This window comes from Lissotriton vulgaris, chromosome 8 (genome assembly GCF_964263255.1).
Source record: "Lissotriton vulgaris chromosome 8, aLisVul1.2, whole genome shotgun sequence".
NCBI classification, from domain to species: Eukaryota; Metazoa; Chordata; class Amphibia; order Caudata; family Salamandridae; genus Lissotriton; species Lissotriton vulgaris.
Window position 1 is genome coordinate 828151333 of NC_141696.1, and position 23072 is coordinate 828174404.

Consider the following 23072-nt stretch of genomic DNA (forward strand, 5'->3'; position numbering starts at 1 on the left):
CTCCAAAACTACAGCATTTTTTCTTTCTGTCAAATTAATTACTTTCTCCAATTGTGCCTCCCTTCTGAACTTCCCACACGCTTTTGTCATCGCTACAGATCTACCTTACTAATTCTTTTCAATTTTCTTTTAACCTTCAGACCTGAGGTAAAGTTGTTCAATGACTTTGACCATTCATCATAATATGCATTCAACTAAGTAATGATTTGTTAACTCATCACCCTGTATTCATCCATGTAGTGAACCATCAGGGTGACAGAACTGATCCAGATCTTTCTTTTAAGTTGAACTCCACTTGCTATATTTTTCAGCTCTCCACATTCAGGGGTGGGCAATTTAATGTCTTTCTGTCTCTATAAGGCCTTTACATCATACCGGTACTTTTGTCTTGCTCCTGCCAATTTTTCTAATGTCAGATTTATGGGCGGGACAGGCATACATCTGTTTAGGGATACATCTGTTTATGGGCGTGTATGAAGCCCGGTTCTTACTTTTTCCATCCAGAGTCTAAGATGGGGGGTTTTGAGATGGAGGTGCTGCTGTCCCAATTGCTGGTGTTGGTTATTTATGCCTTTCTTCCATTTTCCTTGATCTCCAGACTCTTGGGCTGGCTATAAATGGATAGGGCTCTATTGCTTCTACTAACCTCCTTCTGGACCCCAGATGTGGTGGTTCATTCTGCTGTGCCAGTTGCAGATGGATCCAAATTACCCCTTGCAGAATTTCTATTTCTCAGCCGCAGCCACCCTACACCTCCTTCTTTTCAGAGGAATTCATATTGTGAATCAGAGCTGCCTTCCTACTGAAGAGCGCAAGTTCTTTCCATGTTGATCAATCTGTCAGCATGTTGTGCTTTGCCTCTCTCTTTGAAAGGGATGGAGAGACTCCATTAGCTTAACCTGAAGAGGTCTTCTGAGATTTTACATTGAACACTCAAAATACCATCTTGTGGATGATCAGCTGTTTGTCCATTTTACTGGTGCAAAGAATGGGAAATCAGCGCAAAATAGGACAGAGAGAAGGTAGAGATTATTCCTTTTAAAAATCAGCTATCCGTTGGCTAAGAAACAACCCTCTGAAGGCCTGCAGGTGCACTCCCTCAGGGCTAAGGTCGCCATGCCAACACTGGAGTGAGGTGTATCTGTTTTAGACATCTGCCAGACTACAACGTGGTTGTCGGTGCATATGTTCATAAAGCACTTCTGCCTTGACAATTGGGTCTGGCAGGTAGGTCACTTTGCCTACCATCTTCTGTCAGACGTTTTGGGCTGTGTCCCCCTCCCCGGACCCTTTTAGGGGGTACAGGTATGTTGTCTGTCCTAAAGGTGAGAAATCTGCAGTTAGAGTATCTAACAGAAGAACATGTTACTTAACTTGAGTAATTCTCTTTCTTTTAAATTGCTGTGAAAATGATGCCCCTCGTCTAGCCGGCTTGAGGGTTCCAGAGCTCATGTTCGCAGATGATACTCTTCTGTTGTCAAAGACGCCCATGGGCTTACAGAAAATACTAGATGGCTTTGGTAGATTCTGTGGGATGAGGGTATTGGAAACTAATATTAACAAAACAAAATTCATGGTTTTCAATCCCTGTTCCTCCTTGCGCCCCATTACTACTCTAGATGGTGTCCCCCTGGAACAGGTCCGCTTCTTTGAGAATTTGGGGATTACTCTAGACCAGAAACTAGACTGGTCATCACTGTTGCAAAAAGACTACTAAAACTAGAGCAGCAAAGTGGGGGTCTGCTGAAGTTTTATAAAAGGTCTTTTTGTAAATGTGTAGCACCAGTAGCTCAACTATATTCATACCAGGCACTGACAGTTGCACTCTATGGTGCAGCTCTCTGAGGCCATAAAAATAGTAAACCCCTGGAAATTATAGAAAATAGATTAATTAGGCAAATCCTATGTCTATTAGTCAGTACTCCTATAGTACCTCTGAAGCTCGGTTTGGGACTCGGGCGAATTACCAATAAGTTCGAACTTTGTCCCTTAATTTACTGGAGACGCATTTGGGCCACCCCGAACTTCTGCTCTATCAAAATGGGCTAGGGGTAATTCTTAGATATCCAAATGCTGCTAATCTATCTTGGATTAAATTTGTGAAAGACTCCTTAATAGGGCTGGGTTTGGAAGATCTGTGGAGTGATCCATCTGGCTGTTGCACTCTCATTACTGTGAAACAGTTAAAAAACAATTCCATACTCATAAGCACAATATCTTTTTAAAGTGGGCACAAGGCACCTCACTTTGTTTATATTGATAAAAGGCAATTACAATTGCCAACACTTTTTATATGATATCCAACGTAACTCAGCAAAAAAAAGTACATCCAGTTCTGTCATTGAAACTTGCCCCTTAACTGTCATATTTCAAAATGGCCAAGCCCTTCGAGTAAGTTTTACCAGGGGTGTAGCTACTATGGCTATAAGGAGGATTTACCACATCTGCTTTTTTCTGCCCATTGTACAAAGAACCGCGTGCAAAATGGTTGATCCCAATTTTTTACCTGGTTGTTGCAGTGTCCAGATATTTGTTCCATGCATGCTTAACAAGAAATAAGAAACCGAAAATTAGTAGTTTTTAAGTAAATTACGCTTTTTACATTTTATAATTCACATTTTTATGAATATATAGCCCTGAGTATTTATTCCCGTTTATGTGTTTTTGTAATGGTCTTGTGTATATTCATACCTGAAATCTAAAAACGTGGTGCTATGTTCATCATCTTTTAACATGTTGATGATATTTTTATGGTCTGCTTTATATCCTCTTTTTATATTGAATCTCCTTTATGGTATGCTGCCGAAATAAAGAGTTTTCAAACAAATGAATTCTCTTTCTGGAGGCCTCATTAACAAATAGAAAGGTCCTAGGTAGGATCCGGCACATTGTCCCAACCAGGTGTTCCACACTCTGTGTCTGAAGGTGTGGAGGAGAAAGTGGAAAAAGAAATGATATCAGCATGCAGATGAGGTGCTTATTTCCTTCTTCACTCAGTGACTTCCGGGGCAGATGAAGTAACTGTGGAGCCGCACAAAACAAAATGTAGGGGCACACAGAGGCATGGCTACAAATATCTCTAGATTGTTTCTGGCACCTGGCTATATTCCCAAAGGTGAGAAATCTGCAGTGAGCTACAGTATCCATCAGAAAAAAGCATTACAGAAGGTAAGTAACTTTGTCTTTGGCCAGTCAGTAGGGCACTATGTGTAGCATGGACTCAACCTGGTTTTGTTCTCTCTCCCTTACAAGCTCCAGATTGTAAGTACTTTGTCCTCAACCAGTCAAGAAGGCACTATGTGTAGTATGGATTTTCCTCCTGTTTTTTTTTCTTTTTGCAAGATCTACATTACAAGCTCCTTCTGGGGCCTTGACTCCAGTCTCTTACTTTTTAATCAAATGGTCTGACCTTCATTTGGAATTATGATGGCAAGTAAAAATAGTACGGGTTGAATTCCCAATTGCAAATCTAAGGAAGGACATTTCCACATAGTTATATTTACATCTATCGGTAGGCATAAATCTTCGCCCAAATACAATTGACCAACTCTAGGCCGACATTTAAACCTTATAAGAGGCATATAAGCCCCACCTCCTCACAGGAGGGGATGGGGACACGTACAACCTACAGTATGTCGATAAAGTTACTACTGGTCACCTTACGAGTAACTTTAGGATCTTATTTTAGGTGTAAATCCTCCAAATATAGCTCAGCATAGCATAGGCATATAGATCACTACCTTTATAATGTAGAGCTGTAATTGAAAAAAAAAACCAGGGAAATGGGCATCACTCAAGGAAAGTAACGCACTTAAGTACCTGGGAGCACATACATAGAGTCCACACTTTGGACTTTGCCATCTTCCCATTGTGGGCTGAGTCGTTGTTGGCACCAGACATCTGCTACAATTGTGGTATTTGCCACTGTGTATGTGTGCATATTTGTGTTTGGGGCTTGAAATGTGTTATGATGTCTTTGCATGTGTACGGAGCAGTGTTAGATGACCCATTTTTTATAATTCTTTAACAACATGCATATTTTGTTTCCGTTTTTTAACTATGTACATCTGTTATGTTTACATTTATAGAATAATATTTGGATGGGCATCTGCAATTTTCGTTTTCTTTTATTCTTTCTTATGTTTCGTTGTTTTGAATTCATTTTTTAAACATTTTTACAACATGATTTGCATGGGTGTCTGTCTTTTCAAAAGTACTGTAGTTTTTATTTTTTTATATTTTATGATAGGTTTTTGTGATTTTTAAAAAAAAAAATATTTATCATTTGTATTCAGACAGACATCAACAAAAATATCAATAGCGCAGTTCGTCAATCTCATGCCATACATCTTTTGAAGCATAGTTCATAGTTCAGGGGAGTAAAATAATTCACCCTTATTGCATCATCTTTCCTTATCCCTAGGGTTGCTACCTACTACAGGTTCTTGCAGGTTCTAAAGTGTTATGATAATTTTCCATTGTTTTTCACTTAATTTATTTTTATGTATTTACATATTTGCTGTAGGAGTGTAGGTATTTTGCTGGTAGTTAGGCCTGGGCGGTAAATTCTGTTCCGCTCGCGGAATTTGTGGAATTTGGGTAATTTCACGTTCTGCAGAGAACGCGAAATTGGCCAAAATTCTGTGTTCGGCGACTTTGCGAAATGTTTTGATTGTTTGCGTTCTCAAAATGCGCGTTTGCGAGATCTTTACCCCCGAGCACGCAAACAGCGATTGCGAACAGGAAAAAAGCATCGCGAACAAGCAATTCTGCGTGTTCGCGGAGATTTTTTTTCCGTTTCGCAGAGATTTGCGTAACGCGATTACGCAAATTCCACCCACCCCTACTGGTAGTGTTATTCCCAACTTCCATTTGTTTCTATTAAATTCCCCTCCAGTACCTGTGAGTGGTCATATGTTGTGAGTGATTTAGTCCAACACATGGCTGAAGTAGATATGAGCCTGTTTGGGCTGTGATATTAGTGATGTTATATTTGATTGTAACAGTAGTGAAGTGCAAGTGACTTAACTTTTGTAGGTGTGTTTTTGTATTTGTGCATCTTTCCATGTGCCCTTAATAGTTTTCCCTTGCCTCCTGACACTTTTTAGTGGATAATCCCCATTTAACAGCTATTTTTCCTTGCAACTCCCACATTGACAAAGAGCTATGTGTGTGTGTAGTTTTCCACACTCATGGTAAAGAAGCCCTTCTATGAAATGTATGACCGCCATGGGCATAGGTGTATGTCTGTACCTATGTGAATTACATTTCTGAGTAAGGGAACTCCACGACAAATAGTTCACATACTCCTAAATACTCTGTGTGAATCAGGCTCTCTCTCGGGAGCTCAGGCTCTCCATTATGCGTGTCATGCTGCAGGGAATTTCATTTTATAAAAACTGCCCTTTTTCTCAGCTTCATAAGATGTACAAATCAAATTCCAGGGCATAGTGAATGATAAATCGGGCACATCTTTTATCGAAAGACATTTCAAGAGACACAATGTAACAACCATGCCCGACAAAACAACACAATCAGTTATTAAATGCTTTTTCTCCTGCTGGTTTAAGAGCCTGTAAAAAAGATATTTCTTTCTTTCAGAAGGTTTTGCTTTTGTTCACATTTGCTCTGAAGATATTTGCATAGTTATCCATCCATGCAAAGATATGAACTTTTGATTGAGTTTTTATTTTGCGTGGTTATCGTCTGTAGGAGTACATACAATACTTGCCTTGTTTGTCTTTTTTTACAGAGGCCTCAATTAGATTTTATTTGACTCAATTGGATTTTATTTACCTCAACTGGAAATTATGCTGACTGTGCTCTTTACTTCTGATTTCTACACTTGCTTGTAGCTGCTATGGATTGTGTGAGATCTGTGTTTTCTAATTACATATTTTTCCACATCTCTAGGGTCTGGTCTCAGCCCACCTGCCTCCAAAATAGACTCCTCCGCCAAGCTCAATGGTCTTCGCACACCTATTAATGCTAAGTCCAGACTTAATTTCAGTATTGAAGTTCCATCCCCATCCCAGGTAATAGACAGTTGAAGAAATCGTTTCCCAGTATCATGTAGTCAAATGCTATTTTGCTTTCGCTAAGGGTATGAAAGCAACATACTTTTTACTAGGATAGCAACAGTCCAGCAGATTTTATAGAAGAAATTAACCAGACGTGAAATGTTTCATGCATGATTGTTTCAAGGGATTTTGATTCCTTGCAATGAGTTTCACATTAGGCTAGTGAAAATGTATAATTGTACCAGTGTATAGTTGTTTTTTGTATCAATATTTAAACTGCTGGAGTGAATCTTGCAAAAAATTGCAGTGTGAATCAATAAAGTTAGAGTCTGTTAGTTTGTTCAGGACTCCTAAGGAATACAAATTGTAGGTGTTTTGTCTGATTGCTAGCATTTAAACTGTATCCTTTAATACTTTTAACATTTTAATTTACCTATGCATCCTTTTTCCCGTATTTTTACGTTTTGATAATATATACTAGAGGGATACTCTGAAGATTGCTCATCTTTTGAAGTAAAATCAATTGTCAGGGACGCTAGCCATAACTTTTTTTCCATGCCATGGTCTACGTTTTTTACAGTGACAATGACAAAATAAGCATGGAAAACCACCTAGTGAGCATAGCCTTGGTCTGTTGGTGCAATTGACATTTTTTTTTATTTCCAGCATATGCAACAAAAAGAAATCAAACATGTCTCCACCTAACTATGACCACCATATACTAGCAATAACATTTTTACATTTTTAAAAGATTCACTAGTGGCTCTTCTACTAGTGATTATTTGTTAAAAAAACAAACAAAAAAACAAGCAGTTAACTTATGCCATTTGTTTTATTTATATTTTTGTGATGATGAAAAAAAATGCCCACCCAACCAAAGACTCAAATTAAAGGGGGCTGTGATATAATAATGTCACTTAAACCCTTATTAACCCCAACTTCGGAAAGCATTGGCAATGTGTTTAGGTCTGTCTTTAATGGAATGTTGTATGGTAATGTGAAGCATTACAAGTAAAAAGCATGGGAATGGATATGAGTTTGTTTCGAATAAAGAACTGTAAAATAATATGTTAAAAGGTCAGGTGACAGTTGTACTGTCAAGCCAAACCTAGAAATTCATGTAGGTTAATGACTACCACCCTCCCATCTCTGCTGCTGCCTGAGCAATACAACATAAATGATCTAGTTATCTGAGAAGCTTTTATAGGATTTGAATGTTGTGTGTGCCTGTGAAAGTTCAAGCTTAAGCAGCTGGATAAATAAACAAAATGATTACAAATGTGCAGACAGATAGCTCTTACTTACCACCCTATTCCCCTATAAACCCACAAACAGCTACAGAATTAAATTACGCAAACATTAAATAACATAAAATTAATTACCTAAAATAAATTAAACATACATTACAAAAATAATATACACTTTTCACACATATACTAACTGACGAAACACTTTAAAAAATGTATATTAAAAATTAGATGTATTCTAATGCCTATATTATATACTTCGAATATTTTGACTTCTATATTTTCACAATCAATATTATATTACTTACCTTCAATTCGATATTTTTAACCACTATATTGTGTCCATTCGATATTTTGTCCATTCTATATTTTTTATTCGATATTATGGTCATTCTATATATTTTTTTCGGTATTATGTCTAGTTACCACAAAAATTGTCACAAGATCCTTGGGCCTCCTTTCGATCTTGTGATTATTACTTGTACGCACACCCAGTTCTGTTGTGCAGATGTTCAAAAAAAAAAAGCAATAAAATGAAATTTAAAAAAATTGTCACAAGATACGGGTTGCAAATTGCGACCATTATTTATGTGACTGTTAAAGAATTTTACGAGCCTACCTAAGTACAAATAGGTTGGTTCACAAAATGCTGAATCAAAGTGGGTCGTAATCCCGACCTACCTCATGAACATTAATCGGGTATGTGGCAGATTGAGATTTGCTACGATTGGAGTCCATCACAAGTATGGTGGCCTTCTAGGGTTAGCAGACAACCATGTCTGATAACTTTTTAATGAAGTAAACTTTTTTTTTTAAATGCGATGCATTAAATCTGACTTAAAATGAATCCAAACTTCTAGAAAAACGGCAAATAAAGGACCGGAGCAGAAGCGGTACCTGCGGAGCTGGGGAAACGCTGAATCCTGTTGGCGGTGTGCAGAAATTAGCCGCAGAAGAGATGGTAGTGCGAGACCCCTCCACCAAGATGGCGGCCGGGCACGTCCTTACGGACCGGGAGTGACTCTTCCCCGGGATCAGGGCCTGTTGCCGGCGGTGCTCCCGCCAGCACGGGGCTCGCGAGGAAAGGACTATCGGCTGCGGCGCCCCCCCCATGTGATGTCTGCCCGAGAGTGCCGGGGCGGACTGTGGCCGCGGGCGCTGGGAGTGCGCCTAGCTATAACCCGACGCCTTGCCTGAAGCCCTGCCCCGGGCCGTGTGGAAGCTGCGTGGGAGCCGCCGTCGAGGAGCTGGTCGAGACCCGTGGACCGGAGGAGGCGGAGAGGCGGGGACACCCGGTGGAGTCTACCGGTAGGTCTCTTCGGCCGGAGACGTACCGCTGCCCGAGGCCCTGGGGACAGCTGCAGCGACTGGAGGCGGCGACCCCCCCGCGCTGAGACCTGGGCGCACACCACTTCAGGGTCCGTCTTGCTGCGGTATCCGTGGCCTTGGAGCCCCGGCCCTATCTGCCGTCGCCTCCCCCACCTTCCCCCCGGCGAGGCCCGCAGAACCGGAGAACCGGAGAGAGACCAACCATACGGGGCGAGCCACTGGGGATGCACTGCGTGACACCAGACATGTGGGCGGCCTGAGTACCCCCACAAGCGACCACCAAGGGAGTGGGAATAAACTGTGACGTCACAGGGTGCACCCCGCCAGGGTCATAAGGACAGGAGTACTCGTGAACTTCCTCATAACTAACACTCAGGCCGTGCTCCTGCTCTTGGCCGTGGGATCTGGCGGGTGGTGTGACCCTGCCGCTGACAGTGGCCTAAACAAACGGGACGTACGATCACCGTCGCGGTTCCTCATCCTCTCCGCCCACACTTGCTCCTCCGCAGAGGCCCTCTGAGCTAAAATAGAAAAGAGAGAACATTTGAACGTATCACTGACCAGTGTTGGGAGGCAAGATGGGGAAAAGAGATCCGGTTGCAAAATCTGCAAGGCAGGAAACCATTGATAACTACGCCACGGCCCGTACACAGAAGGAAGCAATCCCGACGGCGCCCGGCATGCATACTGACACCGCCATGCTGCTGAAAGCGATTCAAGCCTCTAGGACCGACATACAGGACTCTAGAGCAGCATTAGAGGTCAAAATAGGCGAGGTGGGCTCAGAGGTTCTACTGCTGCGCCAGGACTTTCGGAATCTAAAAGAGAGGGTGACGACGGCGGAGACCCGTATTGGTGAAGCAGAGGATTCCCTCACCACCCTCCAAAAAGACATGGTGGAACTCCAGGCATCACACAGGCAACTGCTGTGGAGGGTGGACGATGCGGAAAACAGGGCGAGACGCAGCAACCTGCGCTTCGTAGGTTTTAGAGAGGACATCGAGGGGACGAATGTGGCGGCCTACCTACACTCCTGGCTAACGACAACTTTCCCAAAGGCCATATTTTCGAACTGTTTAGTCATCCAAAGGGCACACAGGGCTCTGCTGGTGAAGCCACTGGAGGGAGCGCGGCCGCGACCGATCATCGCACGCTTTCTTAATTTTGCAGATAGAGACCTCATACTAAGAGAAGCCAGAAAAAAGGGTGAAATTCAACTGGACCACGCGAACATCATGATCTTCCCGGACTACAGCCAAGAGGTGCAGAAACAAAGACGCTCCTATGACTCAGTGAAAGCAAAATTGCGAGATCTACACATATCATACATGCTGCTCTTCCCGGCGAAATTGAAAGTAATCTTCAAAGGCAAGTCACACTTTTTCACCCGACCGGAGGAGGCTTGGCAATGGTTAGAGGAGCGCCCGCTGTTGCGGGAGGCCGAGGAGGAAGGATGCAGAATACGCTCCGAAATGGCGGCCGCCAACTTCAGGAGGAGCCCTCCTAAAGCCCAAAGGTCCTAGGCTCCGCAGACCAGAAGACACTCGTATACAACTCCGTATCCGGACCCCCCCATGTCGGGACGTGGGGGACAGAAGCTGACAACACCAGCAGAGAAAGCAGCGGCACCGGGGTCCAGGTTCAGTTGCCTGGTGAACCACACGGGCTCGGAGGCGGAAGACGAAATGGGTGGCCGTACATCAGATGGAGAAGATCTGACGGAACAATCCTTGCATCCACTAGTCACAGCAATTTGAGAGCTGGAGCAGGGAGCGTCCGGCACACCAGAAGATCCGGACATTGAGACACAGGATTCGCATTCCTGATGAAGAATGGAACTGACATACGGACCAGCAGCTCATAGCTATGGGGGCACGCAAGTTACAAGCACATACCCCCTTTCCTTTCAAACTTCCCACTTTTGTTTGCTTATTGGTTCCTCTATCTGTCTACACTGTACGGGGAGCTCTGTGCTTTCACTAGCTTGATAATCGAGGTACAGAGAGCTCTGTGGGCTGTTCAGATAGAGCCTTAAGGATAGCTTAGTTGGGGTTCTTTATTGGGAGGGCGACGGACCTTTACCGCCTGAAAGTTCATTTGGTTACCTGTTACACTGATGGGATGGACGGGGGAAAGGTGGGGAGGGGGAGGGTGGGGCTTGGGATTTCTACAAAGTTCAGTTGGGGGGGAGTTGGTGGGGGGGAGGGGGAGACAGTCAGAAAAATGCAGTCATGTGCCTCAGTGCTCCACACTACACGTCTACACCAGAGACCTACCACACTGATCTATTTGCACCTTGAATGGCGAGCGATGCAACTGCGTTACCTACAGGCCACAGGGGAGTTAGTGTTCTGACTTGGAACGTGAACGGGCTGGGAAATAACATTAAAAGAGGACTGGTGAACTCCTACCTTAAAAGACTAGACCTGGATATAACTCTCCTGCAGGAAACCCATCTCAAAGGAACTAACTGTGCCTTCATAGCCAGGGGTCGCCACAAAGTTCTGGCTCATGCGGGCTACACGACTGATTCGAGAGGGGTAGCTATCATTATAAAGAAAACCACCCCATTTTGTACTACACGCACCTGAATAGACCCTCTGGGGACTTATGTTGGGGTCCAGGGGACATGGAATAGGCACACATACATGATCATCTCAGTATATGCACCACCTAAGTTACAGGCAAACACGCTCAAGACTCTAGCTAACATACTTCTAGATACGACCGACACCATTCAAATCTTAGGAGGAGATTTCAATGACGTAATGGACATAGGGCAGGACCGGTCAGGAATGGCGTCTAGGGGAGGGAACCGGACCCCCCCTATCCCAACTGATTGCTAATATAGGACTCACGGATGTCTGGAGATGGTTGCACCACAACCAGACAGTCTACTCATACTATTCAGGCACACATAAGGTATTCTCGAGGTTGGACTATATATTCATGTCTAGACAGTACTTGACAGTAGACGACACCGCAGACTATAATGCGAGGGGAATCTCTGACCATTCCTCACTGTTAGTTAGAATGGGACGGACTCGGGGTAAGGTGGGGGCCTCCTGGCGCCTTGTAGCTTGGGATCTTCAACACGCGACTATCCTGAGAGGCTTGAGAGCAGATTTACAGGTCTATGTGGCTGAAAATGAGTGAACAGTCGATTCGGGGGTGACCTTCTAGGAAGCCTTGAAGCCGGTAATGCGGAATAGGATACAGAGTAGACTGGGGGAGGAAAGGAGAAAACTCCAATCAGAGGTGACTGTACCGGAACAGACTATCCTGGGCCTAGAGAGAGAATGCCAGAGTTCGAGAAATGATGAAACTCTTAGAAGACTGATTGATAACCAGAAATATTATAGAGAAGTGGTCACTTATGAGGCTAAAACTCAATCCCTAGAGACCCTCCATCGCCTTTATGACGTGGGGGACAAGTCAGGCAAACTACTAGCGTGGCTAAGTAAAAAGGAGCGCGCAGCTAGGTGGGTGGACCACATTAGAGATGCAGATGGGTTGCTTGTTAGTTCTGATGCACAAATTGCTGAGACATTTGCAACACACTATGAACTCTTCAACACAGCCAGAGACCTGGGGACGTGCGAGGAAGCTCTACAATACATGGAGCAGACGGACCTGCCCTTGTTGTCTCCTGAGGCCCTTCAGACGCTGGAGGCTGACATTACAGTGGATGACATATCGGGAGCCCTAGCCAGATTGCGACCGGGTAAAACTCCGGGACCGAACGGTTTCCCGGCTGAATTTTTTAAACGTACGGCGGACCTTTTGGTTCGCCATCTGAAGGGTCTCTTCGTGGGGGCATACCAAGAGGGGAGACTCCCTCCAGACTTCTCCTTGGCGACATTTATCCCGATACATAAAGAGGGAAAACCGCGAGAGGATTGTGCGTCCTATCGCCCCATCTCCCTCCTGAACACTGAGGTGAAACTCCTGGCGACTATCTTGACGCTCCGACTGAGGTCGGTGATCCCAGACCTTATACATCTGGATCAGACTTGTTTTCTGCCAGACAGGGCCACCAGACTGAACCTTAGACGTACCCACAATTGGCTGCAGGAGGTACGGGTAAGGGAAGAACCACATTGGGTTCTCTCCCTTGACGCGGAGAAATCCTTCGATGCGGTTCATTGGCCCTTTTTGGAGGGTGTTTTGCAAAAGTTCGGCTTCGCCCTAAGATCCAGTAGTGGGCCCAGCTCCTCTACACTACACCAAGAGCCAGGGTGAGAGTGAATGGGAGGCTATCTCTTGAATTCCAGATCCAGAGAGGAACCCGCCAGGGCTGTCCTTTATCCCCCCTCCTCTTTGCACTTACCATTGAGATATTGGCAACTAGGATCCGACAAAATGTAGGCATGTCCGGTTTTAGAAGAGCGGACACAGACCCCGCACAAGAGAAGATATCCCTCTACGCGGATGATATACTCTTGTATATTACAAACCCCGAGACTACTGTCCCGGAGCTGTTCCTAGAATTAGAGCGATATGGTAGGCACGCGGGATACACAATAAACTGGCACAGATCTTGTATGACCCTGGGGGACGAGGCCGCTGGGGGACACTGCCAGGGCAACTATTAACAATGGTGGAGGGTTTCCAGTATCTCGGGATGTATATCACCCTTGATAAGATAGTATCGTTCCAAAAAAACATGGAGCGGATTATACTGAACTCCACAGCATATATGGACCGCTGGAGACAGCTTCCACTTACACTTCTAGGTTGAGCGGCTACGTACAAGATGATTATCCTACCCAAGTATTTATATGCCCTACAGAACGAATACTATCCGCTTCTGACAACATTGATATCCAGAATTCATTCGGATCTGAGGGCTTTTCTCTGAATGGGTAAGCAGCCTAGAGTAGCGTTAACTACTCTCCAGAGACACCAATACAGTGGGGGGATCTCACTCCCTAACCTGTAAGCCTACTACTGGGCGGAACACATGGCACCGATTAACGATTGTCTACACGCTCAGGCAGATCATCCCACTTATGCCCTAGAAAGACTTAAAATGTCATCGCAAAATATACTATACTATCTCTATGAGGGTGCTAGACGGGTAACGCTCCTCCCAACGACTGTGATTACGTTACTTGCATGGACTAAGGCTACAAAACGCATGGGGTGGGAGAAGAAACCCTCCCGGCAGACACCGATATGGCACTGCAAGTGGTTAACAGAACTATATAAACTGAAAGGTTTCCAAAGATGGGACGACATAGGCATCTCCACCATAGGGGACCTGATCGCCAAGGGGGAACTGAAATCCTTTTTGACCCTGAAGACGGAATTTGGGCTTCACCAATCACAGCTCTTCAAATACACGCAGCTGCGACATGCTTGGCGGGCCCAAAATATCCAACTAAGCGGCCTCCCAGAGTACGCACCATTGGAGGGACGGCTCTTACAGGAGCAGATCCAGGGGAAGGTGGTCTCCCTCACATATAAAACCTTAACTAACAACATGCTAGGTGACCTGGCAAAGCTTAGACAGACATGGGAAACGGAGGTGGGAGACATGGTTGACTTAGATTGGGAAATAGTGCTAATGCATCCCGGGAGGTGGCAATTAAGTCTAGGGTGCGCCTTATCCAATTTAATGTGCTTCACAGAACCTATTACGATAGGGTGCGACTCCATAGAATTGGGAAAGTAGAGGACACTAAGTGACGGAGACTTTTATCACATTATATGGTCATGCGATCTGATACAAAATTATTGGACCCACATCTTCACAGAACTGAGGGAGGTCTTGGGGGGTCCCACTCCAACAGGAGCCCAAGCTGGGATTGCTGGGTATGAACAACGACGTGGACCTACCGCGTCCCCTCCTAGCCTTCCTGGTACTGGCACTGGTGGTAGCGAAAAGAGACATAGCGAAGCACTGGGGGTCCCCGGTATCGCAGGGATTAGATGAATGGAGAACAGGGTTGGACCTTTATATGGCAGCCGAGAGAGTGACTTATAAAGCTAGGGGGTGCCCGAAAAAATTCCATAGGGTCTGGACGAGGTGGCGGAACTACCATGGATTGGATGGGGGTTATGAGGGGATTAAAATATTTGGCTGCACGATCACGAGAGCACCTCCAGGATACTTTGGGTGGGATACTACTAGATAATTGCACATTGAATTTATGGACGTTGAATCAGAGTGTTACGAACTGTGACAGAGATGTATAACTTTGGGGAGGGTGGGTGCAGGAGAAGAGGTATATGTACTGCTAATCACATGACTGTAATGTTGAGTTATGATAAAATGCAAATAAAAATATTTAAAAAAAGAAAAAAAAGGTTATTTTTCTGTAGTTTGTTTGAGAACTAGTAATGGACCACTGGTCTCAAACAAACTTTTATTTTTTAAGTTATGAAAGGGAAGGGGTCGCAAATAGATTCATTCATTTCATAAAAGTATTACCACCCCAACTCGGAAGTCAGTCCTTTTTCAGTATTTTGAATCAGAATTCAGTCGCAAAAGATTGATATATTTCATACAGATTCAGTATTTGGAAGGAACGTTTACAATACGCCCCTTCTAAATACCGATTTGGAATGCAGCAGTCTCATTTTAGGTGTCAGTAAACAAATGAAAACCACCATATTGGAAAATGGCTCTCTCTGAAGTGTCACCCAAACTTTTTTCCTTCCTCCTCCTCTTTTTCCGACCTTGTTTTTGTTGGCCTTAGGACTTTGAGCACTCTTCCCCTGCTAACCAGTTCTAAAATGCATGTGCTCTCGTCTCTAAACACGATTAAATTGGCTTATCCACAATTGGGGTATGTAATTTATCTAAGGGCCTGATTACAATCCTTGGGGTGGGATACTCTGTCACAAAAGTGACGGATATCCTGTCTGTCATATTACAATTCCTTTATATCCTATGGAACTTGTAATACAGTGGACGGGATATCCATCACGCTTGTGACGGAGTATTCCATCCTCTAAGAACGTACTCAGGCCCTCAGTCCCTAGTAGAGTGCACTACCTGTGCCCAGGGCCAGTAAATTAACTGCTACTAGTTGGCCTGCAGCATTGATTGTGCCACCCACACATGTATCCCGATTCACCGACTAACACTCTGCTGGACTGCTGATCTGCTTTTCTGCTGTGCTGCCCTGCTGCTCTCTGACCCTGCTGAGTGAGAACTGAAGTGATGTCCAAGTGCTTGTTGGTTTGCCTCCTGTTGCTTGAGACTCAGGGCTACAATGTCTCTACACCTGCTCCTGTGCCTGGTTCTTTGGAAGGTGACTCAGATACTTGCACCAGAGAATTTGACGTATCTCCAGTCTGCGTGTAGCAGAACAGACGCATCAAGCAGAATCGGCACAATTGTGCTCAGAAGCAATGCATCCCCTTGAGAGTCCGACATATCAGAACCGTGCATCGCCGCTGCAGCAGTGCTGAGATAGACTCATTCCCTCGACTGCACAAAGAAACCCGGTACATCCCACTTCGGAACGAAAGCAATTCGAATCTCCATCTACGGAACCGTGTATCGCCCCAACTGCGTGGAGAAAATTGATACAGCACCTCGACTGCAGGCTTCGCATCGACACATTGCTCGTCTGCACACTACATCTCTGTTCTGACCAGAAGAAACATACTCTTTTCACCTGGCCTGTGTGGCTCCTGCCCCCGGCCTGCGCTCTATCACAGTCGGCCTGAACTGTTGACTTTTCCACGGTCCAGTGTGACCAAATAACCCCCATTGGCGCTTATTGCTTCTAAGCTTTAGAACTCTTTTTATTCACTAAAGATTCATAACTTGACTTTTCTTGGATTTTTGTCATTTTGGTCCTGATTATTAATTATTGTCTCTTTTGCTAAACCAGTGTGGAGTCTTTTTGTTGGGTTCTCATTGTGCACACATTGCCTCTTAAGATAAGCCTGGCTGCTCTGTGCCAAGATACCAAAGGGAAAGCACTGGTTATCTTTTTTCTTCACCAATTCATTTAAATTTGAATGAATATGATTTGTCAAGGAATACAATTGCAACAAAATTACCTTAATTTGAGATGCATCATAATTCCTCAAGAACAAGTGCTTTCTCTGGTCCTGTACCTGGGTATGAGCTTAGTTGCCCCAGGTTCAGGCAGCTGGATTCCTCTAAGTAAGGGGCCAATTACGATATCTGTCAGAAAGGCTCCGAAAAGGATTCAGATTCTCTGATGACGATTCGGAAACTATGTTTCTGACCGAATCGGATACATTTCCGACCGACCGATTTTGATGCAGGGAAACCATTCTGGCTGTCTGAATCTGAAAGAGACATGTTAGTGATAGATTCCTTACCTTAGAATATCCCCAGGCATCAGACTGGATCCGGAAAGTTTTGCTTAGCAGTACACCTGCGTGTCAGTAGGTGGCGTCTTGCGGCGCCGCGTCCATCGCTGGCGTCGTATGTGCCGAGATGACGTCTCGGAGACTAATTAGGCACCACCTATGCGCTGTGGCGTCAGTTCTGTACACGACTTTCCGCGCCAAGAACGCAGATCCATGCAAGATACTGACCACTGGTGTATTGAAAAGTAGGGCCCTGAAAGGGATGTCACTAACCCTAGTAATCAGTTTGCAGAACGGGGAAGCTGGGTGGGGCGGTTAGGAATCTATCACTAACTAATGTCTCTTACAAATGTCTCTTACATATATATCTTTACACAAGTAGTAACTTGTGCATCTGAAAGAGACACGTTAGTGAATGATTCCTTACCTTAGAATAGATACCCCAGCAATATCAACCCGGTGGTGGGTCTGCGAACAAGAATACACCAGAAAGTCACGGAGAACAGAACGGTCAAAGAAGCCGTCTCTCCGGACTTGACTATCAAGGCTATAATGCTTGGTAAACGTATGCAGCGAGGCCCACGTAGCTGCCTGATAAATGTCCTGCAAGGGAACGCTGTGTCCCAAAGCAGTAGTGACAACCGTTGCCCTGTTGGAATGGGAACGCAGCCCCATAGGAGGCTCCTTCTTAGCCAACGAGTAACAGACCTTGATGCAGAGAACGACCGACCAAGAGATGGTCCGTTTGTGCACGGCCCAACCTTTTTTGGCGCCAACAAGAGCTGTTCATCCACCTGGAACTGTTGTGTGCGCTTCAGATAGAACGAGAGCGCACGTTTTGGATCCAGACGATGAAGCCTCTCTTCCTCTTCCGAAGGAGGCGGAAAGAAGGTGGGCAAAGTGATGGTCTGCCCGATGTGAAAGGGCGTAACAACCTTTGGCAAGAAAGAAGGACGGGTCCTTAAAGCCACCTTGTCCGGATGAACAGAAATGAAAGGAGGTTTAGAAGAAAGCCTGGAGCTCACTCACTCTTCTGGCAGAGGTGATAGCTACCAGGAAAGCCGTCTTGAGAGTGAGAAGACGTAAGGGACAGTTATGAAGGGGCTCAATGAGAGCGCACATTAGATATGTCAAGACAAGATACAAGTCCCATTGAGGCATTATGAAAGGCACGGGAGGAAACGTGTGCGTAATGCCTTTCAGAAAACGGTTAACAACCGGAGACTTAAAAAGAGAAGGTTGATCAGGAAGCCTTAGAAAGGCGGAGATTGCAGAAAGATAACCTTTGACAATGCCCAGAGCAGAGCCCTGCTGGGCCAAGGAAAGGAGGAACAGAAGGACCTCGGAAAGAGGGGCAGAAAGGTGATCCACAGCTTTAGCTGCGCACCATGCCACAAACTTGTTCCACCTGCAGGCGTATACCGTTTTAGTGGCGGGTCGCCTGGCTGCCAGAATGACATCACAGACTTCAGGGGGGAGCTCGAAGGCCGTCAACTGTCGCCGCTCACTCGCCACTCATGGAGGTGGAGGCTGGACAGATTCGGGTGGAAGACCTTCCCCTACTGCTGCGACAGAAGATCCACGATTGGCTATTTTTTGTTTGTGTTCTGCAGCCTTGTTACAGTTCCATATGTGGTTATTCAGTCAATCAATCAATCTAAGAACACTTTATTCCGCTATATAAAATCTATAAAAGCACAAACAGTAACATCTTCAAACATTGCAATATAACACACATTTAAGAATAATATAGTAAGGAGCTTCAAATACAGTACATTAAAACAGCAATGAGTTACTGTACCGTAACCACAAAGTTAAACAAGCATTGGCATAGCCAATAGGTCTCGCCCATGGGACATTATAAGTTTTTAACCATGCAACAGTTAATGTTGTTGCACTAACGATATTGTGCTGCATAACTAAATACTTTTAAGGTCCCAAAAGCGAGTCCTATTAGCTATGCCAATGCTTGTTTCAATGGGAACCTGTTGATCGGAACACAGGCTCCCATTGAAGTACATGACGGTCTCACCGAACGATGTTGGGAAGCATCAAAATCGGTCAGTCGGACTCACAGAACCCGATTCCGTCAGAAACCATTCTGAAACAGATTCTCCAACCGACATCGTAATCTGCCCCGTAGTGTGCAATTTGTTTGTTTGGTAACAACCCGGAACCCCACAAGACGGAGGTGAAACTCTATCGATTTTTAAGGCAACTCCAAGGATAGAATATACACCCTGCGTGTTTGCCTAAGGACGGGACGGTAGAATAGGACCAACCCGATAGGACCAGTGTATGATCTCTATGCGACAGCACCAAGTTAATCAAGAGTATCGCTATAAAGTACCACGGGACGATGTCCCAAGTAATATACCACTGCAGATTCCCGCGTGTTATTTTTAATTTAAATACGGGCCAGCGGTACAAAATATTTTAATTAAAAAGACATAACAAACAGACACCAGAATACGAAATCCTATTCCAGTGGAGGAAAGAGGAAAAAGGCAAGGATTACAATTGCCAGAGTCTTAAGGGAGAAATATATGTAAACTCCTGTTGTGACAGAATTATCGAAAGTCTTGAGAAAGATGGTATGACAAGTATAAACCATTGAAACGCGTCGACACAAAATCAAGTACAATCCAGAAGGCTGACACTATTGTGGAAATACAAATTGTATTGATGTATGATACAATATGCTAATGTAAGATATTGGATGTACACAAGTATTGGACAAGTTTTATGTCTTACAATGTCTTTCTGTCTGTTTTAATTATGCATGTCATAATTAATAAGTGTTAGATATTATTTTATGTATAATTCATGGCATTTTAATTCAGGTGATTATATGAATTGTACTGTGTTTCTGCATATTTGATGTGATTGTGTATTTTAAGAATTGTCATAATATTAATGTGCCTTTTTGTAATAAAATGTCATTGTCTACAATAGTATAGACATGCAGTAATTGGTAATTTACATTTCACTATTTGTTCATATGATTTTCGGATCAAGGGGATAATACTGTTGTTTAATAATTTGTTTAGCAACAATACATTCTATATCTATAAGATTTCCCAAGGCTGGAAGTAATGTGATAGGTCTATAATTATTTACATAGTGCATTTATATTTGTTAAGAACGTGGATAATTACTCCTTTCTTTTAATGTGGAGGGATCATGCCAGTGGAAAAAGATAAATGAATATTAGTTAAAACAGGAACAATTGTCTGAGTACAAGATTTTAAAATGGCTACTTGACAGTTGTCAGGAGAGACAGATGTGATCCTTGTTATTTTTGCAACCACTCCTTCATAATTAGGAGAGGAGATGATCCAGCACTTTAAGGGAACAGCACTGTCAAAAGTAAATGAAGTGTCCAAGTAGGTTTTCTGATCTTTAGATAAAAATTAATCACAAAGCATTTATGGTGGAACAGTATAAGAAGAGAAACAGTGGGGAAATAAAGGACTTTATAATCTTAAATAAGCCTCTTGTTGAGCTGGTGGAATCCACAATATGAGAACATGGGTGTGCTGATTTGGCTAGACACAATTCTATTTTGTCGATTTTTCATTTTTTTTATACACACATTCTGCTCAGAGTAGGAAGCCCTTCCATGTGTTTCAGTTCTCTCACGCTTCAAACGTAGCTTTTTAGGGCTTCTAAAACAGTTATTCTGAGGTTTGTAAGAAAACAATAAATGATTTGAGTGGAGCTTTACCGTCAAGAACTGGGATGTACCGCTAAAGCATTTGGCAGAAAGTTATATACAATTAAATATGTTTACCTGGCTGCCTATTTAAAGTTTGTGCCATCTTTTCTGGGTAGGGTTTCATGTTTATAGTTCCCCTTATTGCAAAGTAACTGTTTATGAACCTCTACCCATCACATCATTTTGTTCGGACATAATGGGATTTGTATTGATTGCTGACTTTACTTAAGGGTTTCCTTTCAAATATCTTCTTTCATACCTCTTAAGGTAGTGATTTCAAGATGGTTCTTCCTAGATGTGTGGAAGAGATTCGAGCACTCATTCTGAATTTTCTGTCCCATCTTTCTAACCAGGAAAAGCTGTGTTGATGGTTTTTTCTGCCTGAAGTCTTGATGGATTTCTGTTGGATAAGCAATCACTCACTGGTCTTTTTTTCTTACAAGAAGGAGGATGGCCTTGAGTATACTAGCCTAGGAAAGAGCCGTTAGTTAATGTGTTTCTCATTCTAAAGAGCTCACAATGGAGAAGCTGTATGGTTGGATTCTTTTGGTGTGGAAAGCATTGTGCAGGGTCTACTAACTCATTATTTTGCTGTTCTTGAAATTATCCTATGAACATGCAAAATACGAATACATTCAAAAAAGAAAATACACCAACTCTGCCAGTTGAGGAACATGCTAGTTCAAGACAGTTGAGAAGCAGCCTTAGTCTCACTTCATACTTTCACACGGTTTTACTGTCTGAATGCTTCATCCAGGATGATCGTAGGATTCGTGATGCTATTCTCAAAAGTATTCATTGTAGAGGTTGCCCCTTTTTTCCTCCGGCATGTCTGTGACTTTCCTGTATTGCCTCCTCTCCACATTTTCTCATGATATTCTGTCTTCACGTGGATCACTTATCCTCCTCTTCATTTTAGTGTTTTGTTATAGTTTGAATAAGTTATTTTATTGCTCAGTATTTTTCCTTTCTGTTGAGGTGAATTATAAGTAATACTCATCATTCACCCTGGCCTAAATGCATCTTTTTGGGCAATACTTACCACCTTTGGAAAAAACACACATGCCAATTATTTCCTGAAATTGCTGCGGTGTGCAGCCTGGAGCACTACAAATTGCCCCAGGTGCAGTCTCATGACAAGATATTTTTAGATTAGTTATGTGCAAAAAGACACACCATATTTACTTAGTCAGCCAGAAAAATTCAGCATGGTTTGATGATGAGCAAAGGCTCCTTCTGTTTTATTGAATAGATAATGTGTGATAGTTTTAGACTGATGCCGTAAACGTACAGCAGTGTTCCAAAGATTGAACCCCAAAGCATTTGTTGTCAAACTGTGTTGATAATTTTTCTGTATTGGCTTTTGGGAGGTGGCCGAGCACTGGAACATGTTGGATCTCTGGAGGCATAGATATAAATTTGGCAAGGGAATTTTCTATTTTATTCCCCAGTGCCTGACTTGCAAGTCAGATTGGACAAATTACTGGTCTCTCCAGCAGTGGCGTGGATGCCCTACCAGATTGAATGCTCAGCTCATAGTTACCTTCTCTGACCACAGCCCACTCCTGATACGACTAGGTTGGGGAAGGAGGTTAGCTCTGGTCCCCACATGGAGACTTCACCCCAAATTGTTACATGACCTAGCATTTATTTTCAAGATTCCGTGTGGGATGCCATTAGAGAGTATTTTCAACACAACAAATCCAATGCACGCAACTTTATAGTTCGAGAAGCCTATAAAGTAGTGGTTAGAGGAACTGTCTGGGTAAACAGGTTAGAGTCTGCAAATCCCTGCAGGCAGAGCTCACCTGATTGAAATCAGAGCTCACCCGATTGGAGGCTACCCTGAGTGATCTGGAGTCCTGGTTACCGCTGCATCCAGCCTGGCTATTGGAACTGCTGGATGTACATAAACAGCACGCAGCAGCATTACATCGGATAGGGGTCTACTCTTACAAAAAAAACATGGCTGTGACGCACTCAGAGGGAGGCAGGGTGGGGTGACTCTTAGCATTGCTCGTCAACCAGACCTGCAGAACTGGCATGGTGGAGGTGCTCCGTGACAAAGATGGCACAGTGAAACACACAGTAGCTCCTGTGACATATCTGTACAACATTACAAAGACGTATATAGTGGGTCGGGTCTTTCAAGACGAAGTTATCGAACAGTTGCTGGACAAAGCGACTTTACCCACGCTCCGAGATGGCGCTCGACAGCCACTGGGGCAACAGATCACGCAACAAGAAATTAGAGGAGCCATTAAAGAGATAGCCACCGGGAAGAGCCCTGGCATAGATCACATTCCAGCTGAGTTCTATGAGATATACACATCTCTCTTTGCTCCCCATTGGACAGAGCTGTCCGGGGAAACCTGGGAGGCGGGTAGCCTGCCCCCAATTTGCAGAGAGGCTTTGCTGATATCCTTACCTAAGCAGAAAAAGGACCTTCTCCTATTG

The 23072-nt window shown here is 43.9% G+C and overlaps 1 protein-coding gene across 1 annotated transcript in view; it reads left to right on the top strand.

Annotated features, from left to right (window-relative positions):
• REV1 (REV1 DNA directed polymerase) overlaps window positions 1–23072 on the top strand; it is a 475128-nt gene that overhangs the window by 353955 nt on the left and 98101 nt on the right. Inside the window, exon 17 of the mRNA XM_086934725.1 lies at window positions 5914–6035. Within this exon, the coding sequence (XP_086790851.1) occupies window positions 5914–6035 (122 nt within the window). The remainder of the gene's footprint in view (window positions 1–5913; window positions 6036–23072) is intronic.